The sequence below is a fragment of the Alosa alosa genome, chromosome 5 (assembly GCF_017589495.1).
Source record: "Alosa alosa isolate M-15738 ecotype Scorff River chromosome 5, AALO_Geno_1.1, whole genome shotgun sequence".
NCBI lineage: Eukaryota > Metazoa > Chordata > Actinopteri > Clupeiformes > Clupeidae > Alosa > Alosa alosa.
In genome coordinates this window covers 10,159,234-10,180,902 of record NC_063193.1, presented here as the reverse complement: position 1 = coordinate 10,180,902, position 21,669 = coordinate 10,159,234, and the positions used below count along the sequence as shown (strand labels likewise).

At 42.2% G+C, this 21,669-nt stretch overlaps 2 protein-coding genes across 2 annotated transcripts; one reads left to right on the top strand and one right to left on the bottom strand.

Annotated features, from left to right (window-relative positions):
- Positions 1 to 186: 186 nt before the first annotated feature.
- grsf1 (G-rich RNA sequence binding factor 1) lies at positions 187 to 6,337 on the bottom strand. The gene is made up of 10 exons (XM_048242802.1): positions 5,920 to 6,337; positions 5,533 to 5,680; positions 5,244 to 5,399; positions 4,878 to 5,009; positions 4,614 to 4,752; positions 1,807 to 1,970; positions 1,559 to 1,653; positions 1,071 to 1,206; positions 418 to 468; positions 187 to 295 (listed from the first exon to the last, which is right to left on the bottom strand). The coding sequence occupies exons 1-9, from the start codon at positions 6,157 to 6,159 to the stop codon at positions 419 to 421; spliced, it is 1,260 nt and encodes a 419-aa protein (XP_048098759.1). The 5' UTR covers positions 6,160 to 6,337; the 3' UTR covers positions 187 to 295; position 418.
- Positions 6,338 to 6,827: 490 nt separating this feature from the next.
- Positions 6,828 to 20,730, top strand: mob1ba (MOB kinase activator 1Ba). The gene is made up of 6 exons (XM_048244256.1): positions 6,828 to 6,988; positions 12,158 to 12,324; positions 15,072 to 15,165; positions 15,542 to 15,675; positions 18,282 to 18,445; positions 18,891 to 20,730. Exons 1-6 carry the CDS (start codon positions 6,975 to 6,977, stop codon positions 18,966 to 18,968), a joined length of 651 nt encoding a protein of 216 aa, XP_048100213.1. The 5' UTR covers positions 6,828 to 6,974; the 3' UTR covers positions 18,969 to 20,730.
- Positions 20,731 to 21,669: the final 939 nt, after the last annotated feature.

The window sequence follows — 21,669 nt, the reverse complement described above, 5'->3', positions numbered from 1 at the left end:
GCAATAGATTCTTTAATGGACAACTAATCAAATTGTATAGCAGTTCCTCCAGCAAGTAGCTTCAGCTTCAGAGATGTGAACTTAATCCTAATGCTGATGATTCCAACTGGTAACATTCCACAAGTACCTCAGTAATAATTTATTATGAACACATGATGGTTATACATTCCAAGACACCAACTGTAACACAGGGAAGGGATGTGGTTTATTGTGTTATGCTAGTCATGCTAAGCACATTGTCCAATAATTATGGCAGCTGGGTTGTATCGATATTCTAGGAGATGGTGACTTCTACCTATGGAAGGCAAAACACACATGTGTAAAAGTTCACAACAAATCCATAAAGCACTGACATCATAAATTGTTCAAAAAACATAATTAATATCATCTATTACTGTGTTTCAAAAATGCACAGACCTCATGACTGTCCCCCTTTTGAGTTCAGGAATAACTCAATATATCGGTTCTCTGTGCAGAAAGAAAACAAGGTTCCAGTCATGCTTCGTAACACACATGTTCAGCAGATGTCGCTAAATGTATAGCGGTACATATTATGACTGCTGTTTAGTCCTGCATGTTCTTAGCCTGGCTAGCGCCACCACTTCTCAATGAGACGTGGTCTGGGAACCAAACGTTCATTTTCTCGTATTTGAAAAAAATGCCCAGATCCGTTTATTGGGTGCCACGGATGTCTATCAAATGCGTCTGTGCATAGCTCATCATCGTCTTGCTTTCCCCCCCTGTTCTGTGATTGGTTCCCTATCTCAGGCGAAAATTTGCTCCATGGTCTCCAGGCTGCCTTAGCAGCGTGAATCAAATCGCGCGCAAGGCAGCATGGGAACACCCAGGCTAGCATGTTCTATTAACAAAAAAATAAATAATGCTTCAACACGCTCAATTTCTCTCCATCCCTTACTCCTGCAACTCCTTGTTGCTATTCCTTATCAGTCTAGTGGGGCTACATGCCCATTAAACTGCATATGCCCCGTTGTTTTTCGGGAATAGTCGACCACAAATGATTTAAAAAAAAAAAAACTTTGACAAAGCCTATAATGGTCATAATAACTTACGTATATACTCCTTGTCTTTGGACATGGCAGCCACTGCATCCTCGTGGCTTCTGAAGTGCACCTCTGCCTCTCCGCTTGCCTGGCCGTCTGAGTAATACTCCATCATGATCCTAGCCACCCTCAGTGGAGCGAAGAACTACGAGACACAATACAACAAAGACCGTTTGAACCTAACCACTGCACATGAATGCAGTGTCTGTAAAGAAATGCTACTGCTCTATGCAGATTTGGGCTGTGTCAGTAAATGCTAATGTTATTAAGGTTTTGATATCTACTGTACACCCAAGGTGTAGTTAGATTCCACAAATATGGAATTCTTCCCAATGTACAATAGTCATATTTAGCAAATAATAAAAAAAAAAACAAGTACTTTTACTTTTTGAGCCTGTATTCCCTACATAGGTAAATTGTTACATTCACTGTACAGCAAGTCTTTCAGCATAAGAGTATTTGCTTGAAGTCAATGTTATGAATATAACAAAAATTACTTCGACAATGTCCTCTGCCGTAGCTCCAAATGGCAGCCCTCTCAGGTGCACAAAGTGAATGGAAGCTGCAAAGACTTGGCTTGCAGCAGATCTTCCTGTGGAAAAGAAAAACATTTTACACGAGAAAATGTCATAGCATGTTATGATGATTACAAATCTCCATTATGCTGATCTCCAAATGAGTTGTCATGAGGTCAATGAAAAAAAAGAAAGAGACATTAGGCAGGTGAGTCACATGATCACCTCACCTGCTCTGAGCCGCTGGCCTCCAGCTGTCTCCGAGGCTGAAGGTGTGAGTGTGCCTCTGTTTGGAATGGGGATTCTGCTCAGGGGGACAGCGGGTGCCTCCTGGGTTTTCCGGCGATACTGCGATACAATCTCGCTTTTACAGCTGGGGAATATCTCAACATACCTAAACACAAGGTGAGAGAACAAGTTTACCTATGATGAAACACAAGTGAACTCAACTTTAAGGATGCCTTCTATTTAATAGAGTAAAGCAGAGAGAGTTTGAAAAGATATCATTTGTTGTTTATTTAACAACATTCTAAAATGGCTCAGACAGCTTTATTGGTACGATGATAAATTATTTGCTTAAGGTGAAGTTTCAAACTAACTGTTTCACTTATCACATATATATTTGATCTTGTATTCAGTCATTCAGCCTATTTAAAGGGAAACTTGCCAGGATTATCTATATTTCCCCCTCTGCTGGAGAAATTGTACATTATGCTATTTCAAACTGTGGAAAAAGGTAACGATAAAGCACATGGATTTGCTTACAAGCTAGCGAAACGGTTAGCATAAGTTCAGAAGAACTATGTGGATGTTACAAGGTAAGAAACACGATTTAAAACGAGTTTCTTGTTTCTCATTTCTCTTTCCGGGACGGTAGTCTCAATGTTGCAAGGTTGGTTTTCCGCCTGGGGACGCTAGGGGCAGCGGGGAAAGTCACCATTTTCACCGGATTAGGTCATTTAACCATCCAAATGATTTCTAAACGGGTTTATTACGTTGAAATAGTTGCCAAGTTTCCCTTTAAATAAAGGAAAATAGTCATTGGTATCATTGTGTGCACCAAAATCAACATGGAGCAGAGATCTCAAAGAAAAGAGTTGCCTGAGGACATCAGAAAGCATGATTAAACACAAGCATGTTGAAGGTAAAGGCCATCAGAACAAGCAGTATGATGTTCCAGTGACTACAGTTGCACATATTGTTAACGTCCAAGGTGCATGGAACTGTAGTCAACCAGGCTGGATGTGTTCACAAGAGGAAATTGAACCCAAACTGAACAGAAGGATAGTGCAAATTGTAAGACACAGAGCCAAAGAAAACTTCCAAGGTCACTGTACATCAACGTCTGATCACACCATCAGTCACTTTTTCAGAAAACAGTGAGCCTCTTGAAGGATTCCACTTTGGTGTGATGACAAATCTGGAGCTTTTTGGCAAATCAGCTCTTCACAGATGAGAAAATGAAGGTGTCCAAGAAAGGATCACAATACCTATTTTGAAAAATGGAGGCGGCTTGGTTATGTTTTGGCGCTGCTTTGCTAAGTCTGGCCCAGGGTGCTTTGAATCTGTGCAAGGCACAATATAAACTGCATCCTTGAGCGAAACATGCAGCCCACTGTCAGAAAGCTCAGTCTCAGTCACAGGCCATGGATCCTCCAACAGCATAATGACCCAAAACACACAGCTAAAAGCACCCACGAATGACTAAGGAACAAACCGTTAACTATTCTGAAGTGACCTTCTATGAGTCCATACCTGATTCCCATTGAACATCTATGGAAAAAGCTGAAACATGCCATCTACGGAAGGCATTCTCAGACCTGAGAAAGCTGGAGCAATTTGCCCAGGAACAGTGGGCAAAACTACATGTCGACAGATTCAGAAGTCTCATTCAGAGCCACAGACAACATTTGTTGGCAGTGACTGCCTCTAGGTTGTGTGACACACAATTAGATAAAGGTACAATTAGATAATTTTTGTCCAAGCCATTTTCATTTGTTTTATTATTCAAAATATAAATACAAATAAAAAAAAACAAAGTCTGATTTTAATTAGAAATGGAATAAACAATGATGAATATCGGTTATTTTTGTCAGTTTCAAATTATTTCAGAGAAAAATTAAGTTTTTTTTTGTGGAAGAGTATCAACATACTTGGTGCAACTGTATTTCTTTCTGGTCAAGTGACAAATCATTAGCCTAACGTAGCCAGGGGATGCCTCTGCACTCAATTGGATAGACCTAACCAATCAGAGCAACGAAATAGCTTACCGTGAGGTGTAGGAAGAACACACGAACCATCCTTCTTCTCAAAAAAATGCCTTAACATTGTTTTCTGGTCTTTTGTCAAAGTTATTGTGCCGTCAATATCTCCTACAACACTCATTAGCGAAATCTAAGAGATACGTAGTAGGGTAGGCTATTAGGAAAAAGCTGATAGCCTATGTCCCTTCCGTTTTTAAAAATAATTCTGTTGAACACTGATATGCTACAAACATCTTATAAACAGCTGGGAAAGGCTGTCGCAAATCCCTCGAACAGGTGGTCAATCAGAGAGTTCAAACGAACGAGGGAACAACATGTCACAATGCAACATGCTGTTTTCCCTTGATGAAAGTGAAACCATGAGTTTTCCCACATCTCAACTTTGGCCAAAGTTTTCAGAAATAATCGTTTTCAGTGATAAAACCTCATTAAATAATATGCATTTTCCATATGGGGTCTTAAAAGCCATGTCTCCTTCTAGCCACAGCGTTTTGTTGCAAACATAGGCCTAATCTAAGCGTGCTCAGATGACGTGATAGACGAGGCGCTGTTGCTCACCTGTCCATCATCGTAAAGCCTGATTTGATTAGTCCGCCAGATCTAGGGCGAGCATAGTAGCTCCACAATGGAGCAATGCCAGACCGAACTTCCCGACCTCAAATGTTGTGGGCGGGACTAAGTTCGGCTGGCACCCAGGCTAACAAATCATAGTATTTTGTCATAGTGGGACTGTTTTTTAATGGAATAACAAAACATAATACATAATGACCCACCTGTGTCCTATCACTTCCTTGTCTCTTTCCAGTGCCTTCGCAGCCATCTCCTGGGAGGCAAACTGAACGTAGGCCTGCCCGTTGCTCTGCCCTCTAGCGTTTGATACTAGGGTCACCCCATTCTCTACAATGTCCAATCCTGAGGACAAGACAAAAAGATAGATGGTTACAATTAAGTGAGGTACATACATAATGTACGAAATTACACTTTGTAACAGTAAGGTATGATGATTCAAGTAAAGTACATGATGAAATTTAATGGACCTGAAAAGAACTGGATGATGTCCTTCTCTGTACAGCTGAAAGGTAGGCCTCTAAGCCGGACCACTCCGTCATCCGACAGCGGACTGTCCCCCTGCAGTATGGCCTCTGCGTCTTGTTCTGTCACTTCAAACACTGCAAAACACACAGAGGGTGCTCAGAATACCAGTCATGTTACCACGTTAGCGAGCTAGACGTAATGACACCACAAGATTCCTTAATACAGTTGTCCATCTTCAGTTAACATTGAATGAAAGTCTCTGGAAAACGAGAACACTTGTAATAAAAAAATTCCATGGCTTGAGAGAGAGAGCTTGATTGATGAGTTTGGACTTTCCATCTAGCATTAGCACGATCAATAATACAAACCTTCGATGTAGCGAGGTCCTAGGTACTGCCTGTGTCTCTCCAAAGCCTTGCTGACATCCTCCTCAGTCTCCATCTCCATGAAAGCTTGTCCATTCGGTCTCCCATCTTTGAGATGCATGAAATGAATTCCTTTTGCTCCTTCACGAATCCTGCACTCTGTGGCAAGACAAGACAAAACAACAAACACATATGCTTGTTAATAAGATGGCAGGCAAACCATAAACATTAGTGTATGGATGGTTGATGGGGGACATTAAGCTTAACTAGATACTGGGTGAGCTTCACCTACCAGAGAAAAATTCCAATAAATCCTCTTTTTTGCAGGACCAGGGCAAGCCCTTGATACGGACTATGAAAACATCCTTTGTCCCGGGCTGTGCGTTTGCATTATACTCTGGTAGAGGTGGGTACTCTTCCTCCTTGAATGGAACACCTGCCTAAATAGTATTAGACAGTTCAACAGGACAATGCAGGTTAGCTGACCAAATAAGCAGAACATGTTGCATGAGAAACCTCAATGAGAATACAGAGAACAATCTACAAACACACCGCACACACTGGAGGGCTGAAGTCGATGATGAATATGCAGCAGGTATTACTTAAACTGTGCCCTGTTTATGATTTACATTTGGTTTCTAAGCTAGGTTAGGTTACGTCAACTCTATCGATTCATTACCTCGGATGACTGGATACTCCGACATGACGCCCACGTTGACTTGACGTTCAGAAGAAATGTATGCGATTGACTGGTAGACCAGTGATGATACCGTGGACGATCATGTCGGTCAAATAAAAACCACAGAGCTTGAGTTTGATAAGGTTTGTTTTGATGAAATATCTTGGTGCATGGTTGCCGAATTCCACCGAGAGAACGACACAGAGCTGATATCAACACAGTCCTGCAGTACCCAGACATGACAGACAGCTTTAATGTAAATTTTCCTGTAGTCCTTCCTTGAAATTATTTCATATCGTTAGCTTCCGAATATACTTTAAACTTTTGGTGTCTGGTGAACCGTGTGCTGCGTGTTATTAATCCTTGTGTTGACCTGTTTCTCGTTCATAAGCCGGCATGTTGGTTCTTGTAAGTCAGAGGTCATTCGGCTGACAAAGTGAAGAACAAGGGAAAAGTCAAAACTATGTTTGCAACGTTTTGTCAAATATCGCCATCTAGTGCTTAGGCGGACTAACTGACAGTAGTTAGAGAAGAGTGCACTATGCTGTCACTGTCAACATTGTTTTGGCAACACTGTTCACATAGGCTACAGTCATGCTAATGAAGCAACTTTGAATTTGAATTAGTCCTCTCAACGTTTACCATAATAAACATGGCTATTTGACAAGTTAGAATGTATTTGTGTGTTTACTCTAAAAATAGATAGTGAAAATGTATAATGAATATGGCCTATAATTTAGCACTGTAAGTGGACGATTTACTGTAAAAGTAGCCTTATTATCAAATGGCTCTACATAATTAAACATAATAGTAAACTGTAACTTTTTTCCATGCTGCTGTACTTAGTCTCGCGACAGTTGCAGCGCATCGAGACTTTGGAAGGGGAAGGAGAAGTTTGTCTGCACAGCGACTCGAAGGGACTAGAGGAGAGGAGTAGTCACAGACCTGCTCTGAGGACTAACATTTGACGGGGAAACCCCTGTTTTGACTGGTCTAGTCTTGGAGAGAACTGACAGGTGTCTGGTACTGAGGAAGAACTACAGTCTCAAGGAAAAATGAGTTTTTTATTGTAAGTACATTTTCTGTATTTCTAATGCCCATGGTGAAGCACAGTCTTTGTGTCTGATCCAGTTAGCTTAGCAGCTGGTGTAAGGTTAGCCCCTAGTTGCCAAGTAAAGCAGTAAGCTAACATTAACCTAGCTAGGAATTGGAGCAGCTGGTTAGCCTTGTGTTGACCCTCGGACGAACTGTGTTTTTGATCTGATTGGGGAGTGATTTAGATAATTGAGCTGTCCATTGTATTCGTCTCACGAGTGTGGTATTGAAATGGTCACATTCGAACTAGAATAGAGTTAGTCATCCTCTTGTCTGTCAACACATTGAACCTTTGCTTCAGTGAGTTTTTACATGACAGAAAAAAATGACCAACAAACTGTTTTACCCTACAGCATTGTTGTGACTGGGTAATAGTCTAAAGTTATTTCGTCGTTATCGATTATTCTTCTTAGCCTTCATTCACAGACAACTTCATGGAAAAGCGTCGGGGATTTGTCTAGCGAGGTCACTCGCTTCGTAACCTATACTTGCACTACAGACTCTCATCTGATCTAGAATACAGTATTTATAACAAATTGCCGTTGTTGCATACCCAGATTAATATTAGACGCGTTTATGTGGTCATTCGTTTTAAAAACCCTTAGGATCATGGTCCTCCATTGTGGATATGACTTATCAAGTAGATGACGTTACGCTCCTTACAGTTCTTATCACTAATCTCGGCACACGCCCGAATTTTGTCAACATAGTCTTCTACATCTCATGTGGTTGAAGATCCGATCCATTTCTGCTTGCATCAGGTCACTCTTGCTTTTAATGTTAAGAAGAGAGAAAAAACTTTCATTACATTTGCTTAAATTACAATCCTTATACTTTTGTATGTTACCTCTATAGGCTATCTCACTTATTATAGTCACATTTTCTCTGGAAAATACTGATGACCACAGCAGTCTCTGTTCACAACAAACAATTGCTAACAGCAATAGATGGCTGATTTACTTAAGTAGGGGAAGTTGCCTTGAAATTTAGCCAAGACACTGGGACAACTGAGGAAGGAAAATATGAGAAGTACCAGCGTGCAAATTGCACTCATCACTCGTTGAGTGATTATCAGGGCTAGCAGGTAATAGCATGTTTCTGCATAGTGTTCATTCCTTCTCGCTTCTTCATTTCAGTGAAAAGGGAAGCATGTGCAGATCAAGTCCCTGACTCAACGCCCCCAAACCATCTCTTCTTAATACGTCGGTTGCTTGTAATCATGTTCAAAAGTACTCCTTCGCAGTCTTTTTGTTCCAGTAGAGGAGGCATCACTTGCTGTTGGATTAAATCGCTAAGCTGTGAACACCTTTGCACAGATAGAGGTTGTTGTGTTGGTTGGTAATGAAGTTACATTAATCTTTCCATTTCCCTGAATGAAAGTCTTTCAGTTGATTCTGTTATAGAAACACTGTGGTACTTTTCCCCCCAGCAACTCGTGACTTTTTTTTATGGGTTTGGGTGTGTGTGTGTATGTGTTTGTAACATAGCTTTTTTTCTGTGTACTGAACATGCTTTTGTTTGGCATGAATTGGGTCTTGTACATTGTGAAGGAGGCTCGTTTTAGATTCACCTGACATGCACATCACAGTGAAGGGCCTCTTGAGAAAAGCATGGCCATTGGCAATATGATCACATGGGACATGAGACCACAGAGTCCTGAGGTTAGGTGAGGTGAAGTCTGGCTCATGCTTATGTGTCATGGTATACAAGGTTGAGTGTTGTTCAGCAGCTCAAACACTGATTTGATCTCGATGCACACAGCAGAGTTATATGCAAAGGAGTTAGGGGGACGTAGTTGGTGTAGGAGTCATTTAGGATGCGCTTCAGATTTAATGAGATCCCTTTAGACAGTTTCACAGGTTGAATTGATGCGTTTCTGCCCTTAGTGCATTTGAGTGTAATGGTGAAGCAATTCGTCCTGTTACATATCGCCTGAATTGGAGCAGTTGGGTCGTCCTGATGTTGTCTCTCTGTCATCTGTTAATAATCTGAGGTGCTTTCTGATGCTTTCATGTATGCTCAGATAAGCCAGTGTGAGAGAGGCATGTTGAAATATTTGCTGAAGATCATGATGGTAGCAGGAGGAGAGGTCAAGCAGAACTGACGGTCAAACAATAAGCCTGGTCTCTGGATGACTGGATCCAGTGGTGGAGGGAGCAACCACTACAGGCTAGTGTGCTTTGAGAACATGACCATGAAAAGGGGAAAAATATTTATATATGATATACATTTGATTGGGGTTGTCAAGGCCTCTTCATCCCTTCATGTCATGGGAAGGGGGAAGAAGTCATTGCTTCATAGACCTGACCTTTATGCTGACAGATTTATCTCACTTTCTTCCTTCTTTTGGTTTCTTCTGCTTTTATGGCCTCTGTTGTGAATTGTGTATGTCTGCCTTTTTGGTTCCAGTGGTTGCTTGAGGTTGATTTGTCAGCACTTTGGCTTTGAATCAAGTTCTTGTCACAAGATATTGGCTATGTAGTTCACAGATACATATCACTGAGATTATTTTGCTCCCTGCGAAGGAGTGTCCTGTGTACACCGTCTTTTTGCCATCAGACGAGTGGTTTTATTTACTAGCCCTGAGCACTGTAAACTGTAATCATACATCTTATTTATTTTACTGCTAGTGCTACCATTCAGTTACAGCTTTGGTCCTAGTGGTCAAATGCATGGACCATAATCCGGAGGCACACATAGGATGCCTCACAATTTACCCTCCTGCATTACTCATGATCAGTGCTGAAAAGCCAAAGAGCGCTGACCTACTGTCACAGCATGGCCTCAGTACCATGTGTGTGTGTGTGTGTGTGTGTGTGTGTGTGTGTGTGTGTGTATGTGAGAGTGAGACACAGAAAATGTGTGTGGTGGGTGCATCGTCCCATGGTGTCCGCCTCACGCCTGATTGCATATTTGTGCCATGCGTACACTGCCGCGTTATTTGTTGGGCCCCTTTGGTCTGCTGACGGACCTAGCTTGTGTCTGGCGCCCCGTGGTTTGTGTGCACACACACCACACACACACACACACACAAAGTGTTGCGCAAAAGGAGTCACGATATGTCAGAAACTAGGCCTACACATTTCCTCTTTGACCACGTAGGCCTACATGCAGCCCCATGCACAGCATCACGTTTACCATGCACTCTCCTATATGAACAGGCAACTTCAACTTCAAAAGCTCCTTTGAAGCACCAGTCTGAGTCTTGGTGCTGCTCGAGCAAACCTCTCTGTAGGTCTTAACCTTCCACAGATGAGTAACGATGATGGTTGTCAGGAAACACATAAGCCCTATACTTCATCCAGTCCAATCCCGTTTTTCAAATGAGAGACTTGGAAATTTGAATCTCCAGTCTTGTTAGGACTTGTGAATGGTTGATGCCGAGTTGATTAAATGCTGCTGCAGGGCACGCCTTTACTCTGTACTCAATCATTCATCTTAGATCTACCTTCATGTCTTCTACGGCATCGTTCTTCTGCTGTCATTAAGTATCTGAGTCATGTTAACAACACCAGGCTGAAAAAGATGCAGCCCACTCCCCTTTGATGTCACTGTTAATTCAGTTAGAATTGGCCCCAGCTGTGGCGCAACTGGCTGGGGCACCTGCACTGTACGCCGGCGACCCGGGTTCGATTCCCGCCCCGTGGTCCTTTCCGGATCCCACCCCTGCTCTCTCTCCTATTCGCTTCCTGTCACTCTCCACTTTCACTATCATTAAAGGCATAAAAAGGCCAAAAATATATACTTTAAAAAAAAAAATTCAGTTAGAATGTCTTTTGCAGTCATTACATTTGGCAGATGTCTGTCATGCAGTAGTGATAAGCATAAATGCCAAGCAGACACTGTGCGATTTTGACGAGATTGTAGCCCCGAGTCAGTCGGCTCGCACAGACTTTTGACTTGGAGCAAATTCCTGTCCAGTTTGTCAGCAGGCTCCCAATGCCTGATTAGAAGACATGACAATCAACTTTCCAGCTCCAGTCCGATCCGACTGGATTTCAGCCACACCAGAAATTTGTATTATGTCTTGCAGTGTGAGCAGTCGAACGTGCTGTGAGCACAGCAATCAGGTTCGATTGAAACAGGTAGTGTGAGTTGCCATGTCGTAAGCGACTGAAAGAAAATGACGTTCAGTATCTGCCCAGCTTAAGCCATATGTCATCAGGTGTAGTCATGCTCTTGGAAATGAAGGAGCATGATTCTGGTGATGTTTACGTCTATATCCCACGAGGTACAGGAGCATCAGGCTTTTCGGGTTTCAAGCCACATGTATTGCCTCCATTCACAGGTATTTCTCTTTCTGGTTCAGTCATAGAACACTGGTGCCTTTACTGGACAGCTGACTATGTTTGACCAGCAGCTGATTGTGTTTTTATCAGCGGTATACGCCTGCTGTGGCTGGCTAGGCAGATACAGTAGAGTTTGCCTGTGTGTGCTCCTGGACAGGGTATGTCTGTTCAATGTGTGTGTGTGTGTGTGTGTGTAAATGTGAATGAATGTGTGTGTGTGTGTGTGTGTGTGTGTGCATGCGTGCGTGTGTACATACATGCGTGCACAAGTGTGCACAGTTCATTTTTAGAAGGTGTGTTGTGTTGGTACAGAAAACCCTAAGGTGTGTGTGTGTGTGAGTGTGAGGCAGCCAAGAGAAATTAAAGTCTAGGTTAGGTTACGCCCAAGTTGCGTATAAACAACAGTCAAGTCAGTTTCTCACAAGTCAGTTTCACACTGTGGTCCTCCTGTGGTAAGGCCAAATCAGAGTCACGACAGCATGTAATCGAGTTAGCTGCCCCTCCAGTGACATTTGATTGCATTACTCCTCATGTGGCTGTGTGTGACTGTCTATTGTATCTCACAGACAGGACTAGCCTGGCCTCTGTGTTTGAAGGGCACCTTTGAGGGGCAACTCTTTCTTTTCAGAATTATGTCTTCCAATGAGAAGTCTCTCTCTCTCTCCCCCCCCTCCCTCCCTCCCTCCCCCCCACTCTCCTTTGATATGTCTTTCTTTATGCCTTGCGCCCTCGATTTGTGTTTATGCCATTGTATTTATTCATGTAGCCCATGGCGCAGGCCTATATAGTCTAGTGTCCTACTTCCACTCTGCCTTACTTCATATCCCCGTGTCTGTCTGTTCTTTGCCCTGCAGCGGAAGCCGGTCGTCAAAGACCTTCAAGCCGAAGAAGAACATTCCGGAGGGCTCGCACCAGTATGAGCTGCTGAAGCACGCCGAGGCCACGCTGGGCAGCGGAAACCTGCGCATGGCGGTCATGCTGCCCGACGGGGAGGACCTGAACGAGTGGGTGGCTGTCAACAGTAAGTAACCCACGGCCAGTCTTAGCCATAAGCCATTAGCTCTTTACTACTTCATAAAGGGGCTCTCTGACGGACAGTTGTCTGGTCTGCCACTGAGTCTTTTGGCCTTCGTGTCCATCGCTACACATCATGTGGTCTCTTACTTCTCTGGCTATCTGTCACTCAATTTCTTTCTTTCTTTTTCTCCGCCTTTGTCTCTCTCTCTTTCTCTCACTATAAGAAGCATGTGTCTCATCTGCTCAATGAATGACTTCAGCAGCATCCGCTCAGCCATTGTGGAAGCATGGATCTGTATTTTTTTTTTTTATGTTTCATCGATGAAACAGTCTAGACCCCTCTGGCTGCTATTTCCCAGACACAAGGGATATCTAGGAACGGATCAGCACTGGGCACCCAGACTGCTCTGTCACCACCACTTCCTACCCCCATATGTATGGAACGACATACTGCGTTCTGACAAGCATTCAGGCTGCAGCCACAACCTTTTGTGTATCTCCACTTTCCTCCAGGCATCAGTATGGCCACTCTGCTATTTATACAGTAGAAGAGATATGGCTCTGTGTGTGTGTGAGATATGGCTCTGTGTGTGTTTGTGTGCTTATGTGTGAGATCTGGCTCTGTGTGTGCGTGTGTCTGTGTGTGCGTGTGTCTGTGTTCTCCGCAGGACAAGTGGCCCAGCCCCTGCAGTAGACAGCCGCGGTGGTGGTGGTGCATTTGCTGAGGTGTTGAGTTGCGTCTAATTACTCCGGGTCATTAAAGAAGAAAAATACTGTGCGGCTTCGGCTCTGAGCCAGAGAAACAAAGAACCAGGAGTGCTGATGAAGTAGTGTGTGGGTTGACTAGGGATTTAGCTTAATACAGTAGATGTTCCTATCTACAGACACACACGTTGTTGTAACAGTTGTTGTAATAGTAGTAGTAGCAGCTGTAGGATCAGTAACAGGATTAGAGTTAGCATTAGCAGTAAGTAAGAGTAGTAGCAGAGTAGCATGGTGCGTGCGTGCGTGTGTCAATGACCCTCTTTAGAACTGCACTATTGTAACAAGATGCCACTGCTTATTTGTTTATTTAGCCACTCAGCAGTTAACACTTACTGTGGGCTTCTGTTGCGTAAACGGAAAAAAAAAAAAAAAAAGAAATCTCCACGTAGACACTCTTCCTGCCCTGGTTTTTCTTTTTTCCAAGTGCTACATTTGTTAACCCCATCCTTCATCTGTCTGCTGTGTGGGACTTGGCTCTCGATTGCGCTCCTCAGTGTGGTGCTGACGGCCGCGCTTTTCCTCCGCTTGCTTTATTTACTTGAACTCAGTCAAGCCTGAACACACATCACCACCATCAGTGTTCTCGCTAGGTGCTGCATGCTGAACAACCAGGTCTTAATTCTTCACTACAAATGTTCCTGGTGCAAAACTGCTGCGCCTGCAGGGCATGTTCCCCATGACTAGACGAGTGTACACACACAGACACAGACACAGACACAGACACAGACACAGACACAGACACAGACACAGACACAGACACAGACACAGACACAGACACAGACACAGACACAGACACAGACACAGACACACAAAGCTATATTACACGAATAAAAAATACACACACACACAAAGCTATATTACATGAATAAAATATACACACACACACACACACACACACACACACACACACACACACACACACACACACACACACAATAAACAAAGAAAATGTAAACAAGCATTACAAATACACTATAACAAATTTTAATGGGTGCAGATTTTTAATACGTGTATACATTCATATGTGAGAAACGCGTTTTTGACATCATCATTTTGATCATTTTTAGAAGTTTTATTGTTGCATCTGGTGAGAAATGACCCTTTACTGAAATTGTGCCATATTTTTGCCTCTCCAAACTTTTCATGGTTGTACAAGTGCCACATGTGTATCTACTAGCATTCAGACAAGCATATTGTGACATTCCAGAGGAAATGCTTCTCCTGCTGAGCTCACAGGAGATGAGGAGGTATTTCTGTCCATTACAAATGACAAGCAGACTGAACCGTGGGGCTCACCATCACTAGCTTGTTCCAGTTTTCCAACAGTATTTATCCCCTCAGGTCTGTGATGGAGAGGTATTCCAGGCATGAAGCACAAGGTCAGGTGCAGTGTAGTCAGTCAAACGATGAGACATACCGTAAGCTAGTTAGTCAGGTATATTGATATTAAAGGAACCATATGTAAGATTGTGGCCAAAACTGGTACTGCAATAACTTTCAAATTACTGTAGAGCGGTGAATCCCCTCCCCCTCCCCCCTGACTCGAGGTTGCCAACCTGGATGCTGAAACACTACTGACTTTGTGATTAGTAGATAGGGAGAGGATGGCGCATCAGGCCAATACACAACATGACATGACAAAACACAACATCAACATCAGTTGAGGGCTGCAACTTCACTTTTTAAATGACAATATCCTGGCCGGACTACTGTTGTCGGTGATATAAGTATTTGAAATGAACATGATTTCTTAATGTCTAGTGACCTATCAGGACCATTTTATGATCAATTCAAATACATTTCTTACATATGGTTCCTTTAATATTTAGAATTTTAGATTACACATTGAAGAGCCTTGGTTTTGTTATATGTTTCTATTCTAATCTGTAGACCAGGTAATTTCACACACCAAGCCCAAGAGTTTTGTGTCATTGACCTTGATCTCTTTCTCCTCTCTCTCTCTCTGTTTTTTTTCTGCCTGTTTAGCTGTGGACTTCTTCAATCAGATCAACATGCTGTATGGGACGATCACTGACTTTTGCACTGAGGACAGCTGTCCTCTCATGTCTGCAGGCCCCAAGTAAGTCTCTACTGGACCCCCAATGTCTTCATTCCCCACCTCAACCTCTACTGTCTGTCTCGCTACCTGTCTCACTAATAGCCTCTGCCGGACATGGACATAAAAGTAGAAATGCAGCCAGCGGCAGCTCTTGAAATAAACTCAGGCACGGACGTGTCTCAGCCATGTATAGACCCTCTCAACTGCATAAAAAAACATGTGCGTTCCTAAGCCATTTCTGGTAACTGGGGGACAAACAAACAAAATTTAATTTCACATTATCTGCGTTGGTTTTGAACATTTCAATTTCAATTAACTTCAATCGGAAACCCTCTGGAAACAGATTGAAAGGGTCTATGGACATCTTTAAGATATTTCTTCTGTCATTGTCCATCAGGTATGAGTACCATTGGGCCGATGGAACCAACATTAAGAAGCCTATCAAGTGTTCCGCACCCAAGTACATCGACTACCTGATGACCTGGGTCCAGGACCAGCTCGACGATGAGACTCTGTTCCCCTCCAAGATAGGTATGCATATCTTCTCATGCTACATGTGTCTTGTGTCCTTAAGGCATGTGTAGATAATGCTCTCTTGCTTCCCCTCACTGTGTTCAGCTCTTGGCTCCTAGAAGAAGTTACCAGACAAACAGATCACATACAGCCCCTTTGGAGTTTTAATTAGTTGTAAATAAAGGTTTTATTACTTTTCCACAGACATGTTGCAGTCATGTCTGTGCTGTAATCCTCTTTGGTGTGTACAGTGGCAGTCCGTCATAGATCACTTTACTGTTACAAGTAGTGTAGTCTAGACTAGTTTAGTGTAATATAGGAGAGGCTTCCCACTCTTTCTGTGTGTACAACACTTTGTGCATGAAAAAGTGCTATTAAAATAAACATTTACTTACTTACTTATTTGCGTAGCTAACTAGATGTACCGCAGAGCGGTACAAAATATGACCGCCGCCCAGTCCAGCACATTTTTTCCACAAAAATAAATCACGCTGAAAGGCCTATATGATTCTAACTGTCTCACTAAATTGCATTATCCACACTCAATTCTCACTGGTATCTGCTAGACAACAAGTACCAAAACATGATTAGTTCATAGATTTCACATGTAAAATTCATTTTATACAACCCCACACAGGGCTCTACACTAACATTTTTTTTCCAGGAGCACTTGTGCGCCCAAGTTAAAAAATGTAGGAGCACAGTCAGTTCTGTACTTAACTTACACATAATCTAACATTACACTCCAGCTAACAGTTAAACATGCCAGTGCACCAATTGCGAATATTAAGAATGACTGACAACATTTAGGCTACAGGAAACAGGATTTTAAAGATCAGTGCCTACTTTATTTTCAGTCTGTTCTATTTTCCTACATTTTGTTAATGTAAAATAATATAATACATTGCCCTATTTGCATTTAGCCTGTATATCCTGCCAAATGTAGGCTAATTTATTTATTTGTGAATCCATCTGTAGCTAATATGCCAAATATGCCCATGGTGACCTATCTGACTGCATACTGCCTAATACTACTACTAAAACAGTCCATTTTCTCTTCCCAACCCAACATAGGCTATCACATATGTATATTTTTTTATCCTTTTATTTTTTATTTGAAATATCTGCATTGATGGAGGCAGTAGGCAAACGCACCAGTGCGCCTAAATATTTTTTTGCACTCGCACGCCATCATTTTTACTTGCATGTGCGAGTGAAATGGGCGCACTGTAGAGCCCTGCTACCCCATCTTGCCTGTTCATAATTCTGAGAAATTCTTGAATTGTGTGCGTGTACACATTTATGTTTGTGTGTGTGTGTGTGTGTGTGTGTGTGTGTGTGTGTGTGCGTGCTTGTGTGTTTGCCTGAGTATGTGTGTTTGTGCATGTGCATGCATGCGTACATATGTCTACTGTGTGAGTATGTGTCATACGTATGATTACTGTGAATGTATGTGTGTGCGTGTGTATCTGTTTATGCACATGTGTGCACATGGAATGGGTTAACATGACCCCTGGAGGCAAACATACGGAAAAAAATTGGTCATCCTAGGCCCTACGGTTCTCAAGATATTCACAGAAAACTGTGTCTGCCCTACCCTCCTTTCGGGGGGTCCAGTACAGCGGGGGGGCTACAGATCAAAATGATGGTTCCATGCTATCCATGTGGGGTTACATGCCCACCAAGTTTTCGTGTACCCGGTCTTTCAGTGTCCGGGAATCCTTGTTGGTGTAACGGTCACTAAATGTACACATAAATTATTTTTATTGTAAGGCCCCCTATGAGCGAAAGTTCACAAAACTTGGCATGCATTAGGAGGGTGTCATAATGATCCTACACTTTCAATTTAATTGCAGTTTGACCATGTCAGCCAGAGATATTGTGATGAAAACACCTAATTTTTTGCTTTTTAATTTTTAACTAGGTGGCGCTATACATGAAATAAGTGGTAATGGGATGGGTTGACATGCCCCCTTAAGACCAACATACAAACAAAGGTGGACCTCCTAGGCCCTACGGTTCTCGAGATATTCACAGAAAACTGTCTCCGGCCACCTACAGGGCAGTTGGCGTTGCATTCAGAGGGTGTCATAATGATCCTACACTTCCAATTTTGTGCAGTTTTGACTATGTTAGGTTACAACACCTCATTTTTACTTTTTTGTGTTTAACTAGGTGGCGCTATACATGAAATGAGTGGTTATGGAATGGGTTGACATGGCCCCTTAAGCTCAATATACAAAAAAAAAAATGGTCCTCCTAAACCTTACGGTTCTCGAGCTATTCACAGAAAACTGTGTCTGCCCTACCCTCCTTTCGGGGGGTGCAGTCCAGCGGGGGGGGCTACAGATCAAAATGAAAAATGATGGATTAATGCTATCCATATGGGGTTACATGCCCACCAAGTTTCGTCTACCCCGTTCTTTCAGTGTCCCGGGAATCCTTGACCGAAATTTGGACATGCGAAAAAGAAAAGAAAAAAAAAGAAAAAATTCTGACTAAACCTATATGGCCGCTGCTTCACTGCGCGGCGGTCATAATAAATGGTAATGGTGCCACCCTCCCGCCCCAGTGCTCTTATGTGTATGTTGGCCCATCTGTGCATTGCCCTGTGCTCTATGCAGGAGTGCCCTTCCCCAAGAACTTCATGTCGGTGGCCAAGACCATCCTGAAGCGCCTGTTCCGGGTCTACGCCCACATCTACCACCAGCACTTTGACTCGGTCATCCAGCTCCAGGAGGAGGCCCACCTCAACACTTCGTTCAAGCACTTTATTTTCTTCGTCCAGGTGAGGCCACACCGCCATGTGTTGTCTACTTTGACACACACACGCACCTTTAACATTAAAGGTGCAGTCAGCAATTGTACAGGAAGTCAGAATGTTTGTTTATGTTTATGTTTATATTTAAAATTATTAGCAGACACTTTTGTCCAAAACAAAGTACATTATATTTTAACTAAGGACCAAACGAAACACACCAGAGCTCACCCCTCCCTTCAGTATTCCCAGAGAAACTCCACACAGGGTGTGGCGACAATTTCATATAAAAGACAAAAAACAAATGTTGACAAAAAATGTTATGGGTTTGAAATCCCGAACAATCACTGACTGCACTTTTAACATAATTTTGCATAACCCTATGCATAACCATAACCCTACGTTTTTCGTAACACTCATTTTTTTTATATATATATTTACTGTGGTAATGTATGTATCTGTTTTTGTCTTCCAGGAGTTCAACCTGATTGACAGAAAGGAACTGGCTCCCCTTCAAGAACTGATCGAAAAGCTCACATCCAAGGACCGATAAAATGACTTCACACTGCTACGCGTCGACACGCTGTCCACATGCTCTCATCCTTTTGTCATCGCTCATTATTTCTACCCTTTGATGACAAACTGTCCACCATGGTTTCACACCATCCATATGACCTTCCCATCACCATCATGTAGTAAGATGTCTCCCAGAATGACAGAGGGAGGGCAAACCATTTTAACACGGAACTCTTGTCTGCTTCACTTGTTTGTGTTGTCTGTCTAATTTCCTGTCCTTTGCTCTACGGGACCCGACATAGGAAAAGGGTACTTCTATTTTGTGCTCCCCTTCAAAAATGTGCTTTCAAACATACAACAAAGTTGTAAGTGCCTAATAGTATCTGTTGGAAAATTGTAATAGTTTTGCTTGAAGTCATCACAAGATGATGGTGAACGCAACCAGAATTCCTTTCCAGTACTATCAGTACTGGTCTCATTTAATACATGTTGATAACTACTGCACACAAACTGCAAACATGATACATACATCCATACATACATACAGTATGTACATACGTACATACAGTACATCATGCAAAGTTCACAAAATGTCAGAAACAAGAACAGTCTTGAAAGCCTTATTGCATCTTATTAGAATTGCAGTAAAGGTCAAAGGCCACTACATAAGAAGAGCACAGCTGACAACCAATCAGTTTCACCACCATCATTACTAATCTCATCATCAGCTGCTGGGTGGCAGTACTCGATTTCTGCTACCTGTATTTGCCTACATCTGTCTAACATCACCTTTTTAAGTAAAATTAATGGATATATACTTATGAATGTAGTGAGGGAAATGTTTGTTACGAACTCGCTTGATAAAGTTTTTGGTTGGTGGGTGGGGTAGGACATCGTAAGCTTACTATGCAATATGTTTTTTTTTGTACTTCTTTTGCTGGCATTTTTGATAGCCCATTGTCTTTCGATTTTAGACGGTGGTGCAGCTAACTCCAAAATAGGCCACTTGGATTTCTCTAATGTCGACAGACATGGCAAGAGGAGGCTATTTTTTAGTCTTTGGCTGCTCTGCTCACACGTACAGTCCAATTCAGAGAAATATAATTTTATATGGTCTGATTGATCAGAGACTTTGATCTGTATACACAGCGGTTTTGTAACCACCAGACAGATGTACTTCATTGGGTTTGAAAAAAGTAAAAAAGACAAACTGTTTTTAATCACATTTCTGTATATACTTTATATATATATATATATATATATATATATATAATGTGCATAAAGAAGGCATATTTGATGAAGTTTAGAGGATATTAAAACAAAGTCTAAAAATTTGTTATATTTGCTTGGTATTGTCAATGTTTTATTTTGTTGTCGTTTGCACTTTGAATTAGTATTTTAAGAGGTGAAGTGTCCCTGTACAGCTACCTCTTCCATCAACAAAATATCTATGAATCCTTCTTCTGTTTGGTGTTTTGGATATTTTCCCCCGTACCATGTTTAAGAGGCTTATAGGTTTCATTAGTTTCTTCCATTTGCTTTCAATCCTCATTGAATGTTATCGCTTTAATGAATGTGATACAGTGATAAGAGTAAAAGAAATATGGGGGGGGGGACTTTAAAAAACCTGTCAGAGTGTCCTGAAAATTCTTTGGAAACCTCTTGATGCATTTTTATAAAGTTGTAAACAATGTACACAAATTGTATGCAGTGGAAATCTAAGATACGGGACTTTGTGGTACCTTATTGAATGCTGTTTATAAGATAATAAAATTATTTGTTTGGAGATTTCACTAAAACTATTTTGTCTTTTATATGAAATTGTATTCTCAAAAATTCACTTCAGCTAGAGTGCAATTGAATTCATGCAGTTCATTCATCTTTGCCTTTTTACATGTTAGTTTTTATGGATGTTAGTCCATTATATTTACCTGAGGTATGGCAGTCATCTGTGGAAGGGCATAGCCCCTGCAGTGGCATCAGTGCGATACACACACTCACACAGGCTGCCATCTGTTGGAGGCTCCACTGAGATCAACTACTAGTTCAGACACCCACAAGCCAAACGCATCCAGCGGCCCAGGCAGATGACCACAGCGCTGGTGACCTCTGAGCCCTTAACCTCCTATCACGTTCACCCCTGGCTTCCCAACCATTCGCCCCAGCCATGTCAGCTATATTACAAGGGATTACATTGTCCCCGGAGCGTGTTGCTCAAGGGCACAACGGTGGAAGCCGGGAATTGAACCCACAATTTTCAGGTTACTGCACGCTAACCCAGCTCCTTAACCACTGCACTACCACCACCACATCGTGCCAATCATGTGTTGTGATCTGGCCGCTGGAGCAAGGTTGGTGTCGTGAAGCCTTGCACACACGCATTTTTGCCAAAATAGATGCCTGATAAGTGCCCAAAAAGCATTGCAATATGGCCGCCGAGTGGAGGGACTTGCCTAAAAGGACTTTGTTTGCTATTCTTGACTGCTAGTTGGTTAGAAACCCCTATAAGTCATTGTATTAAAAAAGAGTGGAGTGCTGGCCTATATAATTGTCTGTTGTAGTTTTGATTAGGACTAAGAGTTTACAGTCAAGGCAAAAACTCAAAAAGAGTGAACTTTTGTAGACATTGGTTGCAGTGCATCTAATGGGAGAGGCTGTTATCTTGGTTTCAGATTTGTTGGTTGCTTGGTTTCTTGAAATGTTGAAAGGAGAAGTTGTATTGTGCTTACCATATTATT